General features: G+C 39.1%; 1 protein-coding gene across 1 annotated transcript in view; it reads right to left on the reverse strand.

The window, feature by feature from the left end:
• Positions 1-18,837, reverse strand: part of LOC115776942 (uncharacterized) — a 65,126-nt gene that overhangs the window by 12,538 nt on the left and 33,751 nt on the right. Inside the window, exons 5-6 of the mRNA XM_030724740.1 lie at positions 6,704-6,721; positions 193-510 (exon numbers count right to left, since the gene is read on the reverse strand). Coding sequence (XP_030580600.1) covers positions 193-510; positions 6,704-6,721 — 336 coding nt within the window. The remainder of the gene's footprint in view (positions 1-192; positions 511-6,703; positions 6,722-18,837) is intronic.

Below are 18,837 nucleotides of genomic sequence, written 5' to 3' on the forward strand. Positions count from 1 at the left end.
TAAAGAAAATACTTCTAATCAAAAAAATCAATTTAATTTAAAGTAAAAAACAAAGTAAATAGAGCAAAAAGAAAATAAAATTCTTACACAAGAGACTTCAGTTCAAGTTCAAAATGCTCTGCAATGCTCTGCAGTGCACTTAAAACTTCCAAGATACTTTAGGAATTAAAATGAGAAAACACACACACTCACCTTTGATTTTGAGCAATACTTTTTTGTATCTGTTTATCTTGCCATAGACTTTACATCTGTATTCTCTACTGTCTCTCCCTGTGGGGTGTTTCAGGGTCAGACTGAGGTCTCCAGTTTTCAGCAGGTCTTTGTTCATTTCTGTTCGGTTTTTGTAAAACCAGTCCTGTTCTACAGACCAGTTAGAGCGAATCGGGTACACGTGGACCTTCCTATCACTACTGTCCCACCAAACCACTTTAATATCTTCAGGCAGATTTTCTGTGGTTTTGAAGGGCAGTTGAACAGACTCCACGCCCTCCTCCACCTCCACCTGACAGACTGAGAGGACAACAAACACAACATGAGTTTGTACACACAGCAGTAGGTTTGTAGTTGTAGAGATAAGAAGCAGATAAGAACAGAAGGTAACAGGGGACAGAGATCTAGAAATTCAATTGCATTTTATTTGTATAGCACCAAAAATGTCAAAAATGATTCCAAGATTTCTCACAGTGTTACTGGAGGCCAAAGTAATGCCATCCAGAGTAAGTATCTGGTTAGACACCATGTTTCTAAGATTTGTGGGGCTGAGAACAAGAATTTCAGTTTTATCTGAATTTAGAAGCAGGAAATTAGAGGTCATCCAGGCCTTAATGTCTTTAAGACATTCCTGCAGTTTAACTAATTGATGTGTGTCATCTGGCTTCATTGATAGGTAAAGCTGAGTATCATCTGCATAACAATGAAAACGTATTCAATGCATCCTATAGGTTGGCGATTGGCCAATACTGTAATTAGCTAAGACAGCTGGGTCAAGTGTAGCTTTTTAAGTAGCGGTTTAATTACTGCTACCTTGAATGTCTGTGGTACATAGCCAACTAATAAAGGCAGATTGTCCATAATTATCACAAGATGGGGGATGTTATGTGATTATTTTTTTTAATTATAGGATTTCAGTCTATGAAGTTTGATATGGTTTGTTTATCATGCTAATATCATGGCTTTTTATTTCATGTTACTTTTTTGTTTTTGTTAACATTTGCTATATGTTTGAAATAAAGATTTTATTCATGACAAGAGCTGCATGTTGTGAGGTTCACGATAACAACAGAATTTAAAAGCACTTCGGGCAGAACAATTTTTAAGCTCAGCAGCTGACTAACATAAAGGGAGGAGGTATAAAATTTATAGCAGTCCCCAGTTGTAACACTTGGGGTGTCTGTGGCTCAGGAGGTAGAGTAGGTCACCTACCAATCGGAAGGTTGGTGGTTTTATTCATGACTGCTCTGGGCTGCATGCCAAAGTATCCTTGGGCAAGTTGTACCCCAAGTTGCTCTCTGATGAAACCGTTGGAGTGGGAATGGTGGACAGTACAGCACTTAGCTATAGATGGAAGTGCTTGTATGAATGGGTCTGACTGGATGAATGCAAACATGTTGTATGCAGTAAGTGCTTTGAGTGCTCAGAGTAGAAAAGCATTATACAAAAAAATAAATAAATAAGATTAATAAAGCCTAGACACTACAGTTGGTCCATTCTGCTGTGTTTTCCAAATTAGAGCAAACTTCTGTTCACATTTAGGGTTTTTTTTATGTTTTTATCAAATTTCTCTCTGTATGGAAAACAGTACCTACAAAGTACTGATAACTTAACCACTGACCTCTGACATTCAGCTCTACTTGTTTCTTCATCAGGACGTGTTCCTCCCTGCTGTAGACAGTGCAGGTGTAGATGTTTTTGTCCCAGTCTGTGGGGTATTTCAGGGTCAGACTGAGATCTCCAGTTCTCAGCGGATCTTTATTCATTTCTGTTCGGTCCCTGTAAATTTGGTCCTGTTCTTTATGGTGGTCAGAGCTGTTCTGATACACGTGAACCTTTATGGGCCGATTGTAAATGCAGGTCCACTCCACTTTAGCATCTTCAGGCAGGTGAACTGTGTTTTTGCAGGTCAGCTCGACAAAGTCCACCCCTGAATTCACCTTTACAACCTGGGGGACTGAGAGGACAGCAAGATACAACATAAGGTGTATAGACAGTAGCAGTACACATTTTCTTTGGCTAAGTGAAGTGAAATATTTGCAGTCAAAACATGTTTGATTGGTTCCAGATTGAAATATACCCCTTTGCTCCACTGAACCACTCTTCATATCATGATTTATCATGACATGAAGCGGACATAAAACTCACTTCTTCATTTTTTTTTGTTTTTGCCAAAACAAAGTGAAATGATCTTAACTGATTGAATATTCTGGGATCAATAGACTAATCAGTTTCTAATCTGGGATCTATTAGCTTAAATGTAGACCCCACTAACACATTAATGCTAACTTATGAGTGTTGTAGTATCTGTGAATGAGTTCCTTTGTTTGGTGGCTTGCTGACCTAACCTGGACATGCACATGAATAAAAAAATGTTCTTCAAAACTTCAGAAACCAAACATTAAGAAATTGCTGGCGTCTCCACTTAATAGGACTCAATTTGTTGTATGAAATTCTCCTAATAAATTTTATTTTACATGCAACTTACTGATTTTAATTTACCCCCCCCCCCCCCCCCCCCCCCCCACACACACACACACACACACACACACACTTCTATTTCAAAATAAATTGTGGGGTGCTGCTGAGAACTGACTATGTAGGACGTGTTTTGCTGTAAGCTCTGAGAGGATATGTCTTTTATTGTATATTTTTGCACCACCGAATATATTCTTTTGAAACTGTAGGGTCTACCAGTGAATGTAGCTTCAGGACTGTTGTGCAACTTGCAAGTGCTGGTACTAAACATGGGGAAAAACAACCCTAACAAGGCTATTCGCAGCAAAGCTGACCATGAGGCTCCTGCTGAACCAGATGTTAACAGCATTTTGCTAACCAAGATGCAGCAGATGCTGGACGATTCACGTACTGAGCTCATCAACAGGTTTGAGAACATTATTTCGAACGTGGTTAAGAAGGAGATTGCAGCGGCCGTGGCACCACTAGAGGCTAAAATCACTTCATTTGGGACTGCTATTCACGATTTGGAGTGCGCTTTCAGCGATCAGGATGGGAGGCTATCTACTCTGGAAGCCTCAGTTAACTCATTAACTCAACAAGTGGGCACGCTATCCAGAAAAAGTGAAGACTTGGAGGGTCGCTTGAGACTAAATAATATCCGTCTAGTGGGGGTACGGGAGGGATCGGAGGGACATCAGCCGACTGAGTTTGTGTTCGTTCTGCTTGAGGACTTGCTTGGCCTTGATGCTAAGCCTGTCCTAGACCGGGCACATCGTACATTGCGGGCCAGGCCGGCGGAGGGGGACCCTCCACGCCCTTTCATTGCACGTGTCAACCTGTTCCAAGTGCGGGACAAGATTCTGCGAAAGGCTCGTGAGTCATCTCCTTTGCTCTACGAGAGAAAACGTGTGTTCATCTTCCCTGATTACACAACCTCAGTGGCCAAAAAACGTCCATTCCTACCCTGGTTAAGTTTGGTCTTCTCTTCCCCGCAACGCTACGGATCACTCTTCCTGACGGACAAGTCCGCAAATTTGAAGACCCTGTTCTTGCCGCAGACTTTGCAGAGAAAAACTTAAAAAATGGGGTTGATCCAGCCACTGTTTGACTTGAGAGGTGCTGCTGCCCACACAATGACTGGACAGTATTTTGTTTGGGCATGATTATATAATTAATATGCAGTACTTAAGGTACTACTCCTGATAGAGCCTTCTGAGAAATCTGTTGATATACAGGGGTCACGTTTCCAATTGTGGTCCTTTACCTGGTGCTTGTAATTTTGATGATACTAGCCAGATGGCCTTTATGTGCCTTACTGTAGACTAGTTCTTTCCTCTTTTAAGGTGCTTATATTTGATATACAGACATTCTTTACGGGAGCTCTTTTCCCCTATACTTAAACCTACAGTTCAGTGTCTAGCAATTTGTTTGTTCGCTTTTGATTTGTTTGCATATTTATTTACTTTACTTACTTATAAAAAATATATATATATATATATATATATATATACACTTCTGTAGGTGGTGCAATTTTTTTTTCTTGATATATATTGTTTTATATATATCATATTCCCAGGAGAATAAGCCAGTAGTTAAGACTACTCTTTTAGCCTCAGACAGGCTGGATTTTGTGTTTTGGGTTTGCTGATTGGGTTTCGCGCATCCCATTTGGGGGGATGCTCCTGCGAATGGTTTGGTTTTCAGAGGGGGTTATGGTACATGTGTGTATGTGTTGGTTTGCTGTCTTTGTCTTTTTGTCTCTGTATGTTTTTTTTCTTTCAGGTGGCCAGGGTGATTTTTGTTTACATTTCTCGTTGCACTCTGTCTTATGGTTGTTCTCCACTCAACTCCACCTACAGCGGTAGGACAAGAGATCTGTTTCACCAGCTTTAACTGCAAGGGGCTCAACAATCCCATAAAGCGTAGTAAGGTACTACACCACATGCAACGATTGGGTGCGCATGTAGCTTTTCTACAAGAGACACACCTGAAGAATATAAATCATGTGACACTAAAGCGCAGCTGGGTCAGTCAGGTTCATCACTCCTCATTTAACAGCAAATCCAGAGGAGTGGCCATTCTTATTAGTAAATCGATCCCTTATGTGCACTCTCAAACTATTTCTGAGTCTTCTGGTAGATATGTCATCATTACTGGTACAATTTGCAATATTCCTGTGGCGTTGGCCTATATATATGCTCCCAACTGTGACGACAAATTTTTTTTTAAGCGTATTTTCCAGTTACTCCCTGATCCGTCCATATACCATCTAATATTGTGTGGAGATTTTAACTGCTGTCTTGATCCGCAATTGGATCGCTCCTCTACAAACATACCCACACCCTCATCAAAAATCATCAATTCTTTTATGGCTGAATTTAGTGTCCACGATGCCTGGCGTTTTCTCCACCCTTCCCAGAAGGTATACTCCTTTTTCTCCCCAGTCCACCACACCTTTACACGTATTGATTTCTTCCTGATTGATAACAGATTACTGTGTTCTCTCACTAGGTGTAAATATAGTGCTATTGTTTTATCAGATCACGCCGCAATTTCTATAAGTATTAGATTTGACTCATACCCTACCTATTATTTTAACTCTGATGTGAAACAGGAAAACACATTTTTCAGGCTAAGAATAGAAATTTCAAAGGGAGACAGTATTTCAAAGTACCATATTTCCTTGATCACTGATGACATGGTTGTGGACAAGTGTGCTAAAATTTTATTTTTTGTTCTTACAGGTCCGTGTGAAGATGCAGTGGAAGTGAAAACACTGTGAGTTTACATCAGAGAAAAGGGTTACCTGTTAAAACATTGCAGGCTAAAACATGGAAGCTACACCATTTCTTTGCTTACAACAAGTGTTTATGCACATTTAAGTCCGTCAGTGCACTTAGGGTCCACTTGTCCAAAATTCACCAGAAAGACCAAGATGCACAACTGTGTGAAACACTGAAATTTCATTTAAGTGAACTGTCCCAACCACTGCTGCACATTCAGTCAAGGACATTTTGAAGCTACACACAGATGTAGATGATTCAACTGTGAAACAGGTAGTCAGGGCTGCCTCAGAGAGCAATATCATACTAAAATATTTTGGCAAGGGTGGCTCCTTATCAACCTCTAAAAGGAGAGCAGCATATGTGAATAAAAACTTTGATGTGGTTATGCCAGTTGAGTACATTATTGACAGGGAAAAGAAATCCAGTGCTGTATATGTTCCTATAAATGCCATGTTACAGAAAATGTTGAACAGGGCAGATATTTTAGATAAAGCTCTTCCAGTACAAAAACGTGCCACATGAGTACAGTACAGACAGAGATGGTTTGTACTGTAAAGAAAATGGCCTCCTTAAAGGCGAGGAATTCAGAATTGCTGTTGGACTTTACACAGATGATTTTGAAGTGTCCAATCCATTAGGGACATCTAAGAAGAAACATAAAATGAGTGCAGTGTATTGGGTGCTTGCCAATGTGCCATCAAAATATAGGTCCACACGCCAGTCCATTCAACTTGCTCTTTTATGTGAAGCTTCTGATGTAAAAGAATATGGCTATGCTAAAATTCTTCATCCTCTAATCTAGGATCTGGATTCTTTAGAGCAAGATGGCCTATATGATGAGAAGTTGGGAGCATGTGTCAAAGTCACACTGTTGTATGTGGCTGCTGGTAACTTGGCTGCTCATTCTTTTGCAGGATTCTTTGAGAGCTTTGGAGTGGACAAGTTCTGCAGGTTCTGCATTGCAATGAGGAGTGAGATCCAAGACAAGGAGGTAAGCTCAGGCTCTTTTGAACCCCGAACTAGAGACATTCACAACAAACAGGTACAGGAGGTACAGCAGGATCCCACTTTGGCAAAACAGTATGGTGTAAAGGGACGATGTGTACTAACTGACAGTCTAGAACGCTTTCATGTTGTTCGTGGCTAACCCGACATCCTGCACAACCTTTTTGAAGGGGTTGTTCCTGTTGAGCTATCACTTTGGACTTCGGAACTGATTTCTAAGAAATATTTCACATTAGAGACACTGAACCATGCCACAAAATCTTTTGCATATGCTTTTCATGACAAAACTGACCAGCCTCAGCCTATTGCCCAAGGCTTCTCTACCAAAGGGACCATAGGTGGAAATTGCCATGAGAAAGGGGTCTAATCAGATTGCTCCCACTTCTCATTGGCCATAAAGTGCCTGAAGGGGACAATGCCAGGAACTTTCTGATGCTCCTTAAAGATATTGTTGAATTGGCTGTAGCAACAAGACACATGAAGATGCTGGATAGATGTTTTTTTGTGGAGCTCAAACTCATTCAACATTTACACTAAGAAACTAGGGCTGCATAGTGTGATAAAAAGAGATGATATGACAGAAATTGCAATTTGATAGTGGAAGTTATTTTTTATCAATTATTGATGGTCACTGAAATATCACTGTTGTGCTCTTGTCATTTATAAAGGCCTCAGACGATGATGATGACTCTTTCTGCAACACTGACATTGGGATCCTCCTTGTTGAACCTGAAGGTGCTGTGCCCTCATCCTCCCTGCATCTCAGTACAGCTTCACTAAGCATCGACATTGAGGGAGAAGTGGTGATGGACAACATTCTGCCAAAAGCTGTGTCCAAAAGCTGTGTCTTCTCTTTGGACTTGCATATGCAATGCATCTCAGTTACCCCGTTTCTATGAAGTTCACATTCCAGTTCATCCAACAGGTATTTCTTGAGCTGGGCAATGTTGAACTAAAACCAAAGTTACAAACATTGAAAAACCAGCTTGCGATGTAAAGAAATGTCTTGTATTGTCAGTGAACAGTCAGGGGTTTGAATATATACTCAAGGGCAACTTTATCAACTCCATCTGCATTATCTAATGCAGTTCAGTGCAGCAGTGCTGCCACAACTTTTAGTTCTTAAGAAAGTTTGTAATGTTCAGTTTACAGTGTTATAAGAGACATCAGTGTCAGGCCACTTGTACTCTACAGGACAAGATTTAGAGGTGCATGCTCAGGGCTCGATAGTAATACTTAGTTGATACAGTTAAAGGAAAATTCAGCACTTTTCATGTAAATGTCCAGTTTGTGTTGATGGTAAATGTAGTCATTTGAAGCAGTAAATTCAAAATAACGTAATTCTTCCTCAACAGCAACATCACCGCTTATTTTACAGGTTTTCTCAGTCAATAGCAGCACAGGAATTTATTGCTTCAGTTGGTTACATTTAATAATAACACAGACTGTATATTTACATAAAACATGCAAAATCTTCTCTTAAACATAGTTGATATGTTCATTTTCAAGTTGGAGGTTGTGTCCTATTTTAAGGTGTCCAGTTTTTCCAAAAGGATGCAAATATTTTTGTTGGATGCTGCTGCATTTGTATTCCTTCCTAAACAAGAATTGATTTCAAGCACATATGCCTGTTTTTACTTGCCTTTTGGATGGCAAACCTTTTTTTTGAATGGCTACTGTTTTGATACCTTTTTTGTACTTGTGAAAAGCATGATGGCAAACTACAGTTAAAATTGTCTTTTGCATAAATATTCTGCGAAAAATAAAATATTGGAATACTGAACTGTATTTGATTTATTCTCTTTACAATTTAGTGTTACATTCAATACAACTTGAACATCAAAAGAGTAATTAATAACAGGAAATGTTAATATAAATATAAATAGCTTTAAATGTTAAATTGCTTATTTACTTTACATGTAATTTCAGCTTAAAATTGTAATTTTATACAACTCACTCTTAACCCGAATTAGTTGAGTTTACTAGAAACTTGTTGCCTTAAACCATTCTAGTTTTTACACAAAGATGAAACTAAACATGTTTAGTAGTATTTACTAAAATTGATTAGCTCACATAAATAGGAAGAAATTTATATGCTGGCTGAACTCAACAGACTCCCACAAGGCCTGAAACTCTTTGTGGAGGATTTCCGCTAGGGCCAGGCAGGTGTCAAAGCTGGACAGTTTGTTATTTATGGACTCCAGAATGTTCACAATGGTTCTGGTTTGTGGAGAAGCCATTTCTGGGGCGCTTTCAGGGTGACTTCTTTTAGTGGATGGAGCTCTTTTGCTGCTAGAGGGAGTCAGCGTCTTGTCCGGTTTGCCCATGACGATTTGCTCAAAACATTCACAGTTATAAACCTCCACATCCCCTTTGTTGTTCTCCAGAGTGTTGAAGTTAATAGAAATAAAAATGCGAAGAAATTACCTTTAAAACTGTCTAAATATAAGCTGGTGGAGTAAACTAATCAGAGTTTTGCAGTCAGTGATGCACTGCCATGTTCGAAACTACCGAGATTCTCTTGAGTTCTCGTGTCACAGCATAGTGCAGTGTCCCCTGCAACACCGGGCAGAAACTGTTCCCTCTAAGACAGCCGAGAAACTAAAGGAACACACACATGTAAAGAAAGCCCTCAAAAACATGTGGCTATCCCAACTGGACTTTCATCAAATCTGCCAAGATGCACAGGAAAGAACTATCATCAGTCTTCAGAGTGATCTGCTTCTTCACCACCTGCTCTGCCATCATCACCTGCTGCATCATCAGCATCATCTACATCTGCTCCATCTGGTCCTTTGTCTGAGTCGCCTGCAGCAGCAGAGTCTTTTGAACCACCTGCACACCAGCCCCAGTCATCGGAAAAGACAGCTTTACGCTTAATTAGTTAAAACCCAGGATAGAACTGGGCAAAGTTTATATGTAAGTAAAAAATGCTTTTTCAAAATAAAAGTTATTGTTCTGAATCAATAGAACATTAACTAAACAATTTTCCCCATACATTGATGTCTGGATTTCTTTTTGGTAAAGGAAGTGTACAAAATCTTCACTCAAGAACAAATAAACTTTTTTCCAGGTAGTGTTTTTAGAAAGTATAATACAAAAATGTTATAAAAAATATCCCTTCATTCACTAATGTTCTAGAATTTGTCTTTAATAAACAAACTACAAAAAAAGGAGTTTGCTCCTTTTTTTGGTGCAAACCACTGTGGGGAGGGGAGGAGCAAAGTGTGCCTGCTCTGTGCTGTGACAGGAGCGACACTTAGACAGTCAGCTCGCATCTTTGATGAAACCGAAGCTGCATACAGGAGAGAAACTGAAGCCAAAGTATCGATCTCATTATACTGATATTGATCAATACCAATATCAACATTGGTATTCATATTATCGATATTAGCTCAATGTACTAATGGCGGAGAAACAGCTTACTTATCTGCCATCATTGTTTGCCATGGTAACTACAGGGTTCTAGCATGAAATATTTTTCAGCCTAGCGCTAATGATAATGCTAATTAGTAAGCTAATGCTAACCGCTAAATACTGCTCCTGCTTGTTAATTGAGGGATGGGGCCTAAGTATGGAGGACCAAAACTGACATAATCAGAAATAAAAGCAGAAATATATATATAGTGTATATATCTTGTTTTTCCTTTTCCTTATACACGCGTTTTCATCAAGAAATGTATAAATTTTCTTTTTCCTTTTCCTTACACATGCGTTTTTCATCAAGAAATGTAAATATAGTGTTTTTCCTTTTCCTTACACATGCGTTTTCATCAGGAAATGTATATATTTGTTTTGCCTTTTCCTTATACAAGCCTTCATTCTTTTACATTTCCTCGTTCGCGTTTCCTTTACCACATGTATTTCCTCCTGCTCTTTTTCCTTTTCCGTATGCATTTCTGCCTCATTATGCAAATGAGGTGGGTTGTCTTCTTGCTCCAGCTCCTCTACTATTGGTCAATAAACAGGAAGGAGCAGGATCCATGTGCAGATCGATTGTGCATGCCTGCGCCTTTGACTTCAGTTTAGCAGCCCCGAAAAGTTCGGCAATATCCGTAACTGACACACTCGCAAGCAAAAACGACTCCAAGGCATCAGCGGGCAGCAAATATCCAGGTCTCCCAGCAGTTCTTGTGTGGTACACAGACTTGTGCAAGCGCCACGCCACCTCCTCCAAAATCTGGAGAACTAATGGGTCAGCTTCATTATCCGTGTCTGCAGCTAAATGCAGTAGCCTCTCATTCAAAAATATCTACACTAAACAATAAATAGTCATCACTGACAGTATTGCTTTCAGTTAAGCTATCAAGGTGACTTAATTCTTCTGCAATTGTCTGAGACAAGACCTGGAAAATTCACGGATGCTCATCATCTTTATGATATAGCGAAAGGTAAGGTTAACAATAACAGTACTTGTTAGTTAGCCGTGGTAATGTTATCCAGCATTGTCATTTTATCATTCTGTATCTGCGTATAAAAGAAACAATCTCTGATTGGAAAGTAAGCTAACATCAACTTTAGCCACAGGTAGCTAAAATATATACTGCTGCCTGTCAGTGCTGTAATGTTAAAAGGTTTACTTTCTGTATTAATATAAAAATCAGTGACATCTTCCAACACTGTTGTTTAGAATAGTGTTTTAAATATTGACCTGAAAGCTATATGCCAAACCATTTCCATGTTCTGATGTGATTCATAATTTTCTTTTTGCCTTCTTCTTGTGTCCATCTTTCTCAGCAGCAGCCCCCCTAACAAGCATGTCAGTCATCAAGATGTTACTACAGTGTGCCATGCTGTTCCAATAATGAACAAAAAACTAGTGGTATTTGAGTTTCCACGATTTTCCAGTGGACACAGAAATACGTGTCTGTTGAGGGAGAGCGATCAGGAGAGATGAGGGCCAAGTTTTAAAATCCTTTGTGGAGGAGGACAGTGTGTGACAGTGTCTGAAAGGAGACAAACCAGGTCAGAGCCTCCCTACAACTCACACTTCTTGGATGAACATTCATTACTGCAAGCAGCTGTGTTGGAAATCAAATCTCTCTGTACATCTAATCTGTGCTTTTTTTAAAAAAAATAGCTATTAATGAATGAATTGATGTGAAGAATTCTGTAAAATGTTTTGTAAATAGCTTGTCTTGAGTGATATGCACATGTACATCTTTTACATTTAAATTGCATATTTTTGTACATTTTACACATTTGGCAATGGAGCACATGGAGGAGAAAAAATGCTCAAATTAAAGCTTCCATTGTGGAACAAAGAAATGAGGTTTGTGGCAGTTTCTTGCAAACATTTATTAATTATATTAAACACTGTACATGGAGCAGTGATGGTAAAAAATATATATATTAGTACATACACAATTTAGGTCCATTTTGCATTGGCAGAGAAAATGTATTTATGAAAGGCATATCAATTGCATTTCAACATTAAACTAAATAAATTTCTCAGGGTTTTCAACTTAAGAAGACATTCATGTAGATGTCATGATAGAAATGATCAAGTCTCTGTCTCATTGAGAGGATAAGCTCCTCGTCCCCTTCAAGTCCATGCAGCAGCTTGCATATCCCTGGTTGTGGACGTGTGTCCTTCAGTTTCTCCCTGCTGGCCATGATGTGAGGATCTGGAAGAGGATCTGCAAAGTGAGATATGTCAATTTTAACATAGATTTCATTATGTCATGTGACCTTGCAAACTATGACAGTCACACTAATCACCTCCCTGTACATGTTTGTAATGCAAAAATAACTCCTTTAATAGTTCAAGCTGCTGCAAATTTTAATAGTAAAATTTTATTATAAAGATAATAGAGGGCATATATGAAAAGCAGTACATACTATTACATACATACTATTCACTCTTATGTTAGAAATGCATTACCATCTTTGAATAGCTGGGGGCTTATATATATGTTTTGACAATATTTATTTATTTACTGTTAATCTATTAGCATAACTTGTTCTTCAAATAGCCATTTAGATGATTGGGGGATGAATGAATGTGACTGATGCCTGGGTCTTCTAGGTTCTTATTTGTCTACAGTGTTTATCTCCTGACATCAGACGGCTCACTGTGCACCTTTCATCCTCGCTGAAGCTGTTCAGCCTGGGATGAGCGTCTTCCTACTCACGTCTGTATCTTTGCAAGAGTTTAATTTCTTAGGACGTGGTGCAGTAGCGGGTGGACAGTAAAAAAATGCGCAGGTGTCTGTCTGTAGGCAACCGAAACTGCAGGACGCTCAGGCAGCACCGGGAAACCACATTTAACTTCCAAATAACAAACGATTGCGTATTTTTCGTGACGGGCGGCAACCCTAGTCTATACTATAAGGATCTAATCAAGATTAGAGCCTAAAGATGTTCTATTTGCAAAACAGAAAGGTCACGTAATGTTAGCTAGCAAACAAATTGACTAATGCTATCCTAGTCTATTAATTAACAGCTAGAAAAGACAAAGACACGTACCTGTGTTCAATGTTCAATGAAGAATTTGTAGCCTTTGTCCAGTTGTGAACGTGTTGTTCGTGAAAACTTGTCTGCATGTCATACTATATCCTAAAACCGTATTAGACTGTGTAAACACAGGCATGCACAATCGATCTGCACATGGATCCTGCTCCTTCCTGTTTATTGACCAATAGTAGAGGAGCTGGAGCAAGAAGACAACCCTCCTCATTTGCATAATGAGGCAGAAATGCATACGGAAAAGGAAAAAGAGCAGGCAGAAATACATGTGGTAAAGGAAAAAGAGCAGGCAGAAATACATGTGGTAAAGGAAAAAGAGCAGGCAGAAATACATGTGGTAAAGGAAAGAGAGCAGGCAGAAATACATGTGGTAAAGGAAAAAGAGCAGGCAGAAATACATGTGGTAAAGGAAAGAGAGCAGGCAGAAATACATGTGGTAAAGGAAAAAGAGCAGGCAGAAATACATGTGGTAAAGGAAAAAGAGCAGGCAGAAATACATGTGGTAAAGGAAAAAGAGCAGGCAGAAATACATGTGGTAAAGGAAAAAGAGCAGGCAGAAATACATGTGGAAAAGGAAAAAGAGCAGGCAGAAATACATGTGGTAAAGGAAAAAGAGCAGGCAGAAATACATGTGGTAAAGGAAAAAGAGCAGGCAGAAATACATGTGGTAAAGGAAAGAGAGCAGGCAGAAATACATGTGGTAAAGGAAAAAGAGCAGGCAGAAATACATGTGGTAAAGGAAAGAGAGCAGGCAGAAATACATGTGGTAAAGGAAAAAGAGCAGGCAGAAATACATGTGGTAAAGGAAAAAGAGCAGGCAGAAATACATGTGGTAAAGGAAAAAGAGCAGGCAGAAATACATGTGGTAAAGGAAAAAGAGCAGGCAGAAATACATGTGGTAAAGGAAAGAGAGCAGGCAGAAATACATGTGGTAAAGGAAAAAGAGCAGGCAGAAATACATGTGGTAAAGGAAAGAGAGCAGGCAGAAATACATGTGGTAAAGGAAAAAGAGCAGGCAGAAATACATGTGGTAAAGGAAAGAGAGCAGGCAGAAATACATGTGGTAAAGGAAAAAGAGCAAGCAGAAATACATGTGGAAAAGGAAAAAGAGCAAGCAGAAATACATGTGGTAAAGGAAAAGCGGACGAGGAAATGTAAAAAGAACAAAGGCTTGTATAAGGAAAAGGCAAAACAAATTTATACATTTCCTGATGAAAACGCATGTGTAAGGAAAAGGAAAAACACTATATTTACATTTCTTGATGAAAACGCATGTATAAGGAAAAGGAAAAACAAGATGTATACACTATATATATATTTCTGCTTTTATTTCTGATTATGTCAGTTTTGGTCCTCCATACCTAAGATGTAACATGAAAGCACCTCTGAAGCCTAGGCAGTAATCAGTTTCTTTGGACGTGTAGTTACATTTCTTGAGGTGCATGTCAGGTTTGGTTTAGAGAGGATTTTCAGTTATGTACACAGGACCAATGCAGAACTCTAAATCAGGCCTTATTAGATTGATAGAGTGACCATTTTTGCATATAATTCAGAAGAGTTATATTTATATATCAAGCATTTAATGTGTCCCAGAGTTCCGTTTCCTTCCACTAATGGGTTTGCAAAAATTACATAATAATCATACACAACAAAAACATAATCCAGATGTTTTAAAAATCAGATGCTAAAAGCATTTCCTAAGTTTGAATATCAGCCACCATGTTGTGAGCATAAACTATCATGTTTTTAATGTAACAATAGGAAGTGACATCATCTTGCTGGGAACTGTAGTTTTTTATTTTTGAAGGCCTCTCATAGCTCTGCTGGTGCTGAAAATTAATGTTTGACTATGGCTTTCTGAATACAACTAGGACTGCAACTATCGATTATTTTAGTAATCAAGTATTGATTACTCTGTCAATTAATCAAGTAATCGGATAAGAAATATTTTTTATTTTAACAATTTTAACTTCAGTACTGCAGATGTTTCTCTGTGTGAAACAAACAGGGTGGATGGAGCAGCTACAAAGTTCTCTGTTCTTCATGTTGCTGATCAGGTGATTGATGAAGGACCTCCAGCTGTTTCCCAGTAAAGGTTTTAAGCTGGTTACAGGAGCAAGAGCTCCTTTCGCTCCACCTGAGCTCACTGTCTCAGTTACAGCTCTTCCTCTTTTCGCTGCAGACAGACTGCAGGTAAAACAGCTGCTGCTGTGTTTTTGTTGAAAAACTGGGGGCTGAATGAGCTTAATGCTGTAATTCTTTTCTTTCACAAGCATCCTCCAAATTACGTTTCCACTGTGGGTCTATTTTTAGTCGCTAATCAGGGATTAAAGCACAAAAAATGTTCTGATGGAGCCGCTTGGCGCTGAGGGGGGCCAATCGCTAGTGCTATGACAGCCCCCGCTAGCAAACTATGGTTATAGCGATCAGTTCTGGTGGCTACAGCTGAAGTAAAGAAAAAAAAAAACAATTGACATTCTGGACAACACGTGCAAGGACACGCACAATCACAGCACAGAGCAGTGGGGGCATGGAAAAACTTGTTCACAATGATCCACTCGTGTTAAAGGGTCATTTTTTCCCCAAATGATTGAAATCCGTCACAGCGACAGAGAACTAATGTGGATGAAATGCTCCGCTTACATGAAGACACCTGGGCTGCTAAGTTAAAACAAAACATCTAGGCAACAAATTTGTGTCGAGGGTTTTTAATAATCGAACTGAGTTACCCATGGAATCTTGCAACCCTAAAATTTACATAAAATTTTCAGTTTGTGTAGCAAAATACATGAAGGTTGGTATTTACCTTTAATTCTGTTTGTTTTTTGTTTTTTTTGTTGAATAGGAAGCCTGAAATTTACCTTTGATCTTCACTTTTCCTCTTACTTCTCCTGTTCTTGCCAGTTGTTATTTCAATTTCTGTAGCCCATGAAATCAAATGCATGCATGAGCATAGTGAGATCAAACGTGCACATTGTGAATGAAACTGCCCGTGCTCTGTGGTAGATTGCAAACTGCGGCGAAATGATACAGGCACAAGCACAGATAATATTAGCAACCTAGCCGGGGTGGAGTCTGCGGGGTGCGCTCCTGGGAGAGGGCAGAGAAGCACAATCTTCTCATTTTGCATCCAATAAAAACAAGGATATTAACAAATAAACTGGACAATATTCTGGCAATTTAGTGATATTTCCACAGCTGTGGTATTGACTGGTCTTGAAATAAAATCCCAAGTCCGCAAGGTCCGAGTCCATGACAAGACTGAGACCATCAAAAAGCGGTCTTGAGACCAAGACCAACCTCGAGAACTACAACACAACTGATAATAATGAATTACAATAGTCCACCCTAGAAGTAATAAATGCATGAATAATCTTTCCAGCATCACCCTGAGAAAGGATGTTTCTAATTTTAGAAATATTGCACAAATGCAAAAAAGCGGTCCTACATATTTGTTTAATATGTGCATTGAAGGACATATCCTGGTCAAAAATGACTCCAAGATTTCTCACAGAGTTACTGGAGGCCAAAGTAATGCCATCCAGAGTAAGTATCTGGTTAGACACCATTTTTCTAAGATTTGTGGGGCCGAGTACAAGAATTTCAGTTTTATCTGAATTTAGAAGCAGGAAATTAGAGGTCATCCAGGCCTTAATGCCTTTAAGACATTCCTGCAGTTTAACTAATTGATGTGTGTCATCTGGCTTCATTGATAGGTAAAGCTGAGTATCATCTGCATAACAATGAAAATTGATGCAATGCTTTCTAATAATACTGCCTAAGGGAAGCATGTATAATGTAAATAAAATTGGTCCTAGCACAGAACCCTGTGGAACTCCATAATTAACCTTAGTGTCTGAAGAAGACTCCCCATTTACATGAACAAATTGGAGTCTATGAGATAAATATGACTCAAACCACTGCAGTGCAGTACCTTTAATACCTATAGCAAGCTCTAATCTCTGTAATAAAATGTTATGGACAACAGTATCAAAGCTGCACTGAGGTCCAACAGGACAAGAACAGAGATGAGTCCACTGTCAGAGGCTGTAAGAAGATCATTTGTAACCTTCACTAATGCTGTTTCTGTACTGTGATGAATTCTGAAACCTGACTGAAACTCTTCAAATAAACCGTTCCTCTGCAGATGATCAGTGAGCTGTTTTACAACTACTCTTTCAAGAGTCTTTGAGAGAAAAGGAAGGTTGGAGATTGGCCTATAATTAGCTAGGACAGCTGGGTCAAGTGATGGCTTTTTAAGTAGAGGTTTAATTACAGCCACCTTGAAGGTCTGTGGTACACAGCCAACTAATAAAGACAGATTGATCATTTTTAGGATTGAAGCATCAATAATTGGAAAGACTTCTTTGAACAGTCTAGTAGGAATGGGATCTAATAAACATGTTGCTGGTTTGGAGGAAGTAACTATTGAAGTTAACTCTGAAAGATCAACTGGAGCAAAAGAGTCTAAACAAATACCAGCAGTGCTGAAAGCAGCCGAACATGAAGAATAATCTTTGAGATGGTTATGAATAATTTTTTCTCTAATGTCTAAAATTTTATTTGTAAAGAAATCCATGAAGTCACTACTAGTTAAAGTGAAAGGAATACTCGGCTCTACAGAGCTCTGACTCTTTGTCAGCCTGGCTACAGTGCTGAAAACAAACCTGGGGTTGTTCTTATTTTCTTCAATTAATGATGAATAGTAAGATGTCCTAGCTTTACGGAGGGCTTTTTTATAGAGCAACAAACTCTTTTTCCAGGCTAAATGAGCATCTTCTAATTTAGTGAGACGCCATTCCCTCTCCAGCTTTCGGGTTATCTGCTTTAAGCTGTGCGTTTGTGAATTATACCACGGAGTCAGGCACTTCTGATTTGAAGCTTTCCTTTTCAGAGGAGCCACAGTATCCAAAGTCGTACACAGTGAGGATGTAAAACTATTGACGAGATAATCGACCTCACTGGGAGCAGAGTTTAGGTAGCTGCTCTGCACTGTGTTGGCACTGAAGAGCATAACAATGAAGGAATTAGATCCTTAAACTTAGTTACAGCACTTTCAGAAAGACTTCTACTGTAATAAAACTTATTCCCCACAGCTGTTGAGATGGGGGCCAACACAGTCTGGGGCCGGTTGGTTAAGAAGACCTTTATGCAGGAATATGTGAGAGGGGGGAGGCCCAGGGTGTGCAGTTTGGTGGTGAGAATATCCAGGATGATTGTGTTGAGCACTGTTAATACTGTTAATATTGTCTCTACAATAATTGTGCTTTTAAAAACACTCATTTCATGTTCAGTTTCTGCATTTCTTGATGTAAATCCAGGACTTTCATGATCTAATGTGATTTACTTCTTGCCAGTATCAGCCCTTTAGGTCTCTTTTTCCAGTAGCCTGGGCCTTGTCAATATTTGAAAAAATGTTTGATCACATTCCAAAATATCCCCATCTAAAAGTTTTAGAACGGCCGATCCCTTTATTTTTGCTGTAGGCTAAAAACATTTGGGTTTGACATTAAAAGATGAATACAAGTCAAAGATCACCATCTCAGCTTTTGTTTCCCGATATTTACATCACGATCTGATACACAGTTCAGAAGATAGAAACTTTTTTCTGAACCCAGGCGCTTTTAATAATATATTGTTTTCACCCCTGACTGGAGGTGATGATGTTCATTTTGTTAGTGTGGTTTCAATGATATAAACTCTAGATGGCATCTGGGCATTACTTAGAGACTGGAGGCATCAACTTTAAACTAGGACACAGGCTAGTTTGGCTCCTCTTACTTCTTGTCTCCCAACCACATGTATTGTGTGTTGCAGAGTAGAATTGTGTGACAAAGTATTTTGTGTCTGGAAGAGGTAGACTAGTAATTTTGTATATATTTTAAAAATTCCAAAACCATCCATTTAT

This window comes from Archocentrus centrarchus, unplaced genomic scaffold (genome assembly GCF_007364275.1).
Source record: "Archocentrus centrarchus isolate MPI-CPG fArcCen1 unplaced genomic scaffold, fArcCen1 scaffold_41_ctg1, whole genome shotgun sequence".
Lineage (NCBI taxonomy): Eukaryota > Metazoa > Chordata > Actinopteri > Cichliformes > Cichlidae > Archocentrus > Archocentrus centrarchus.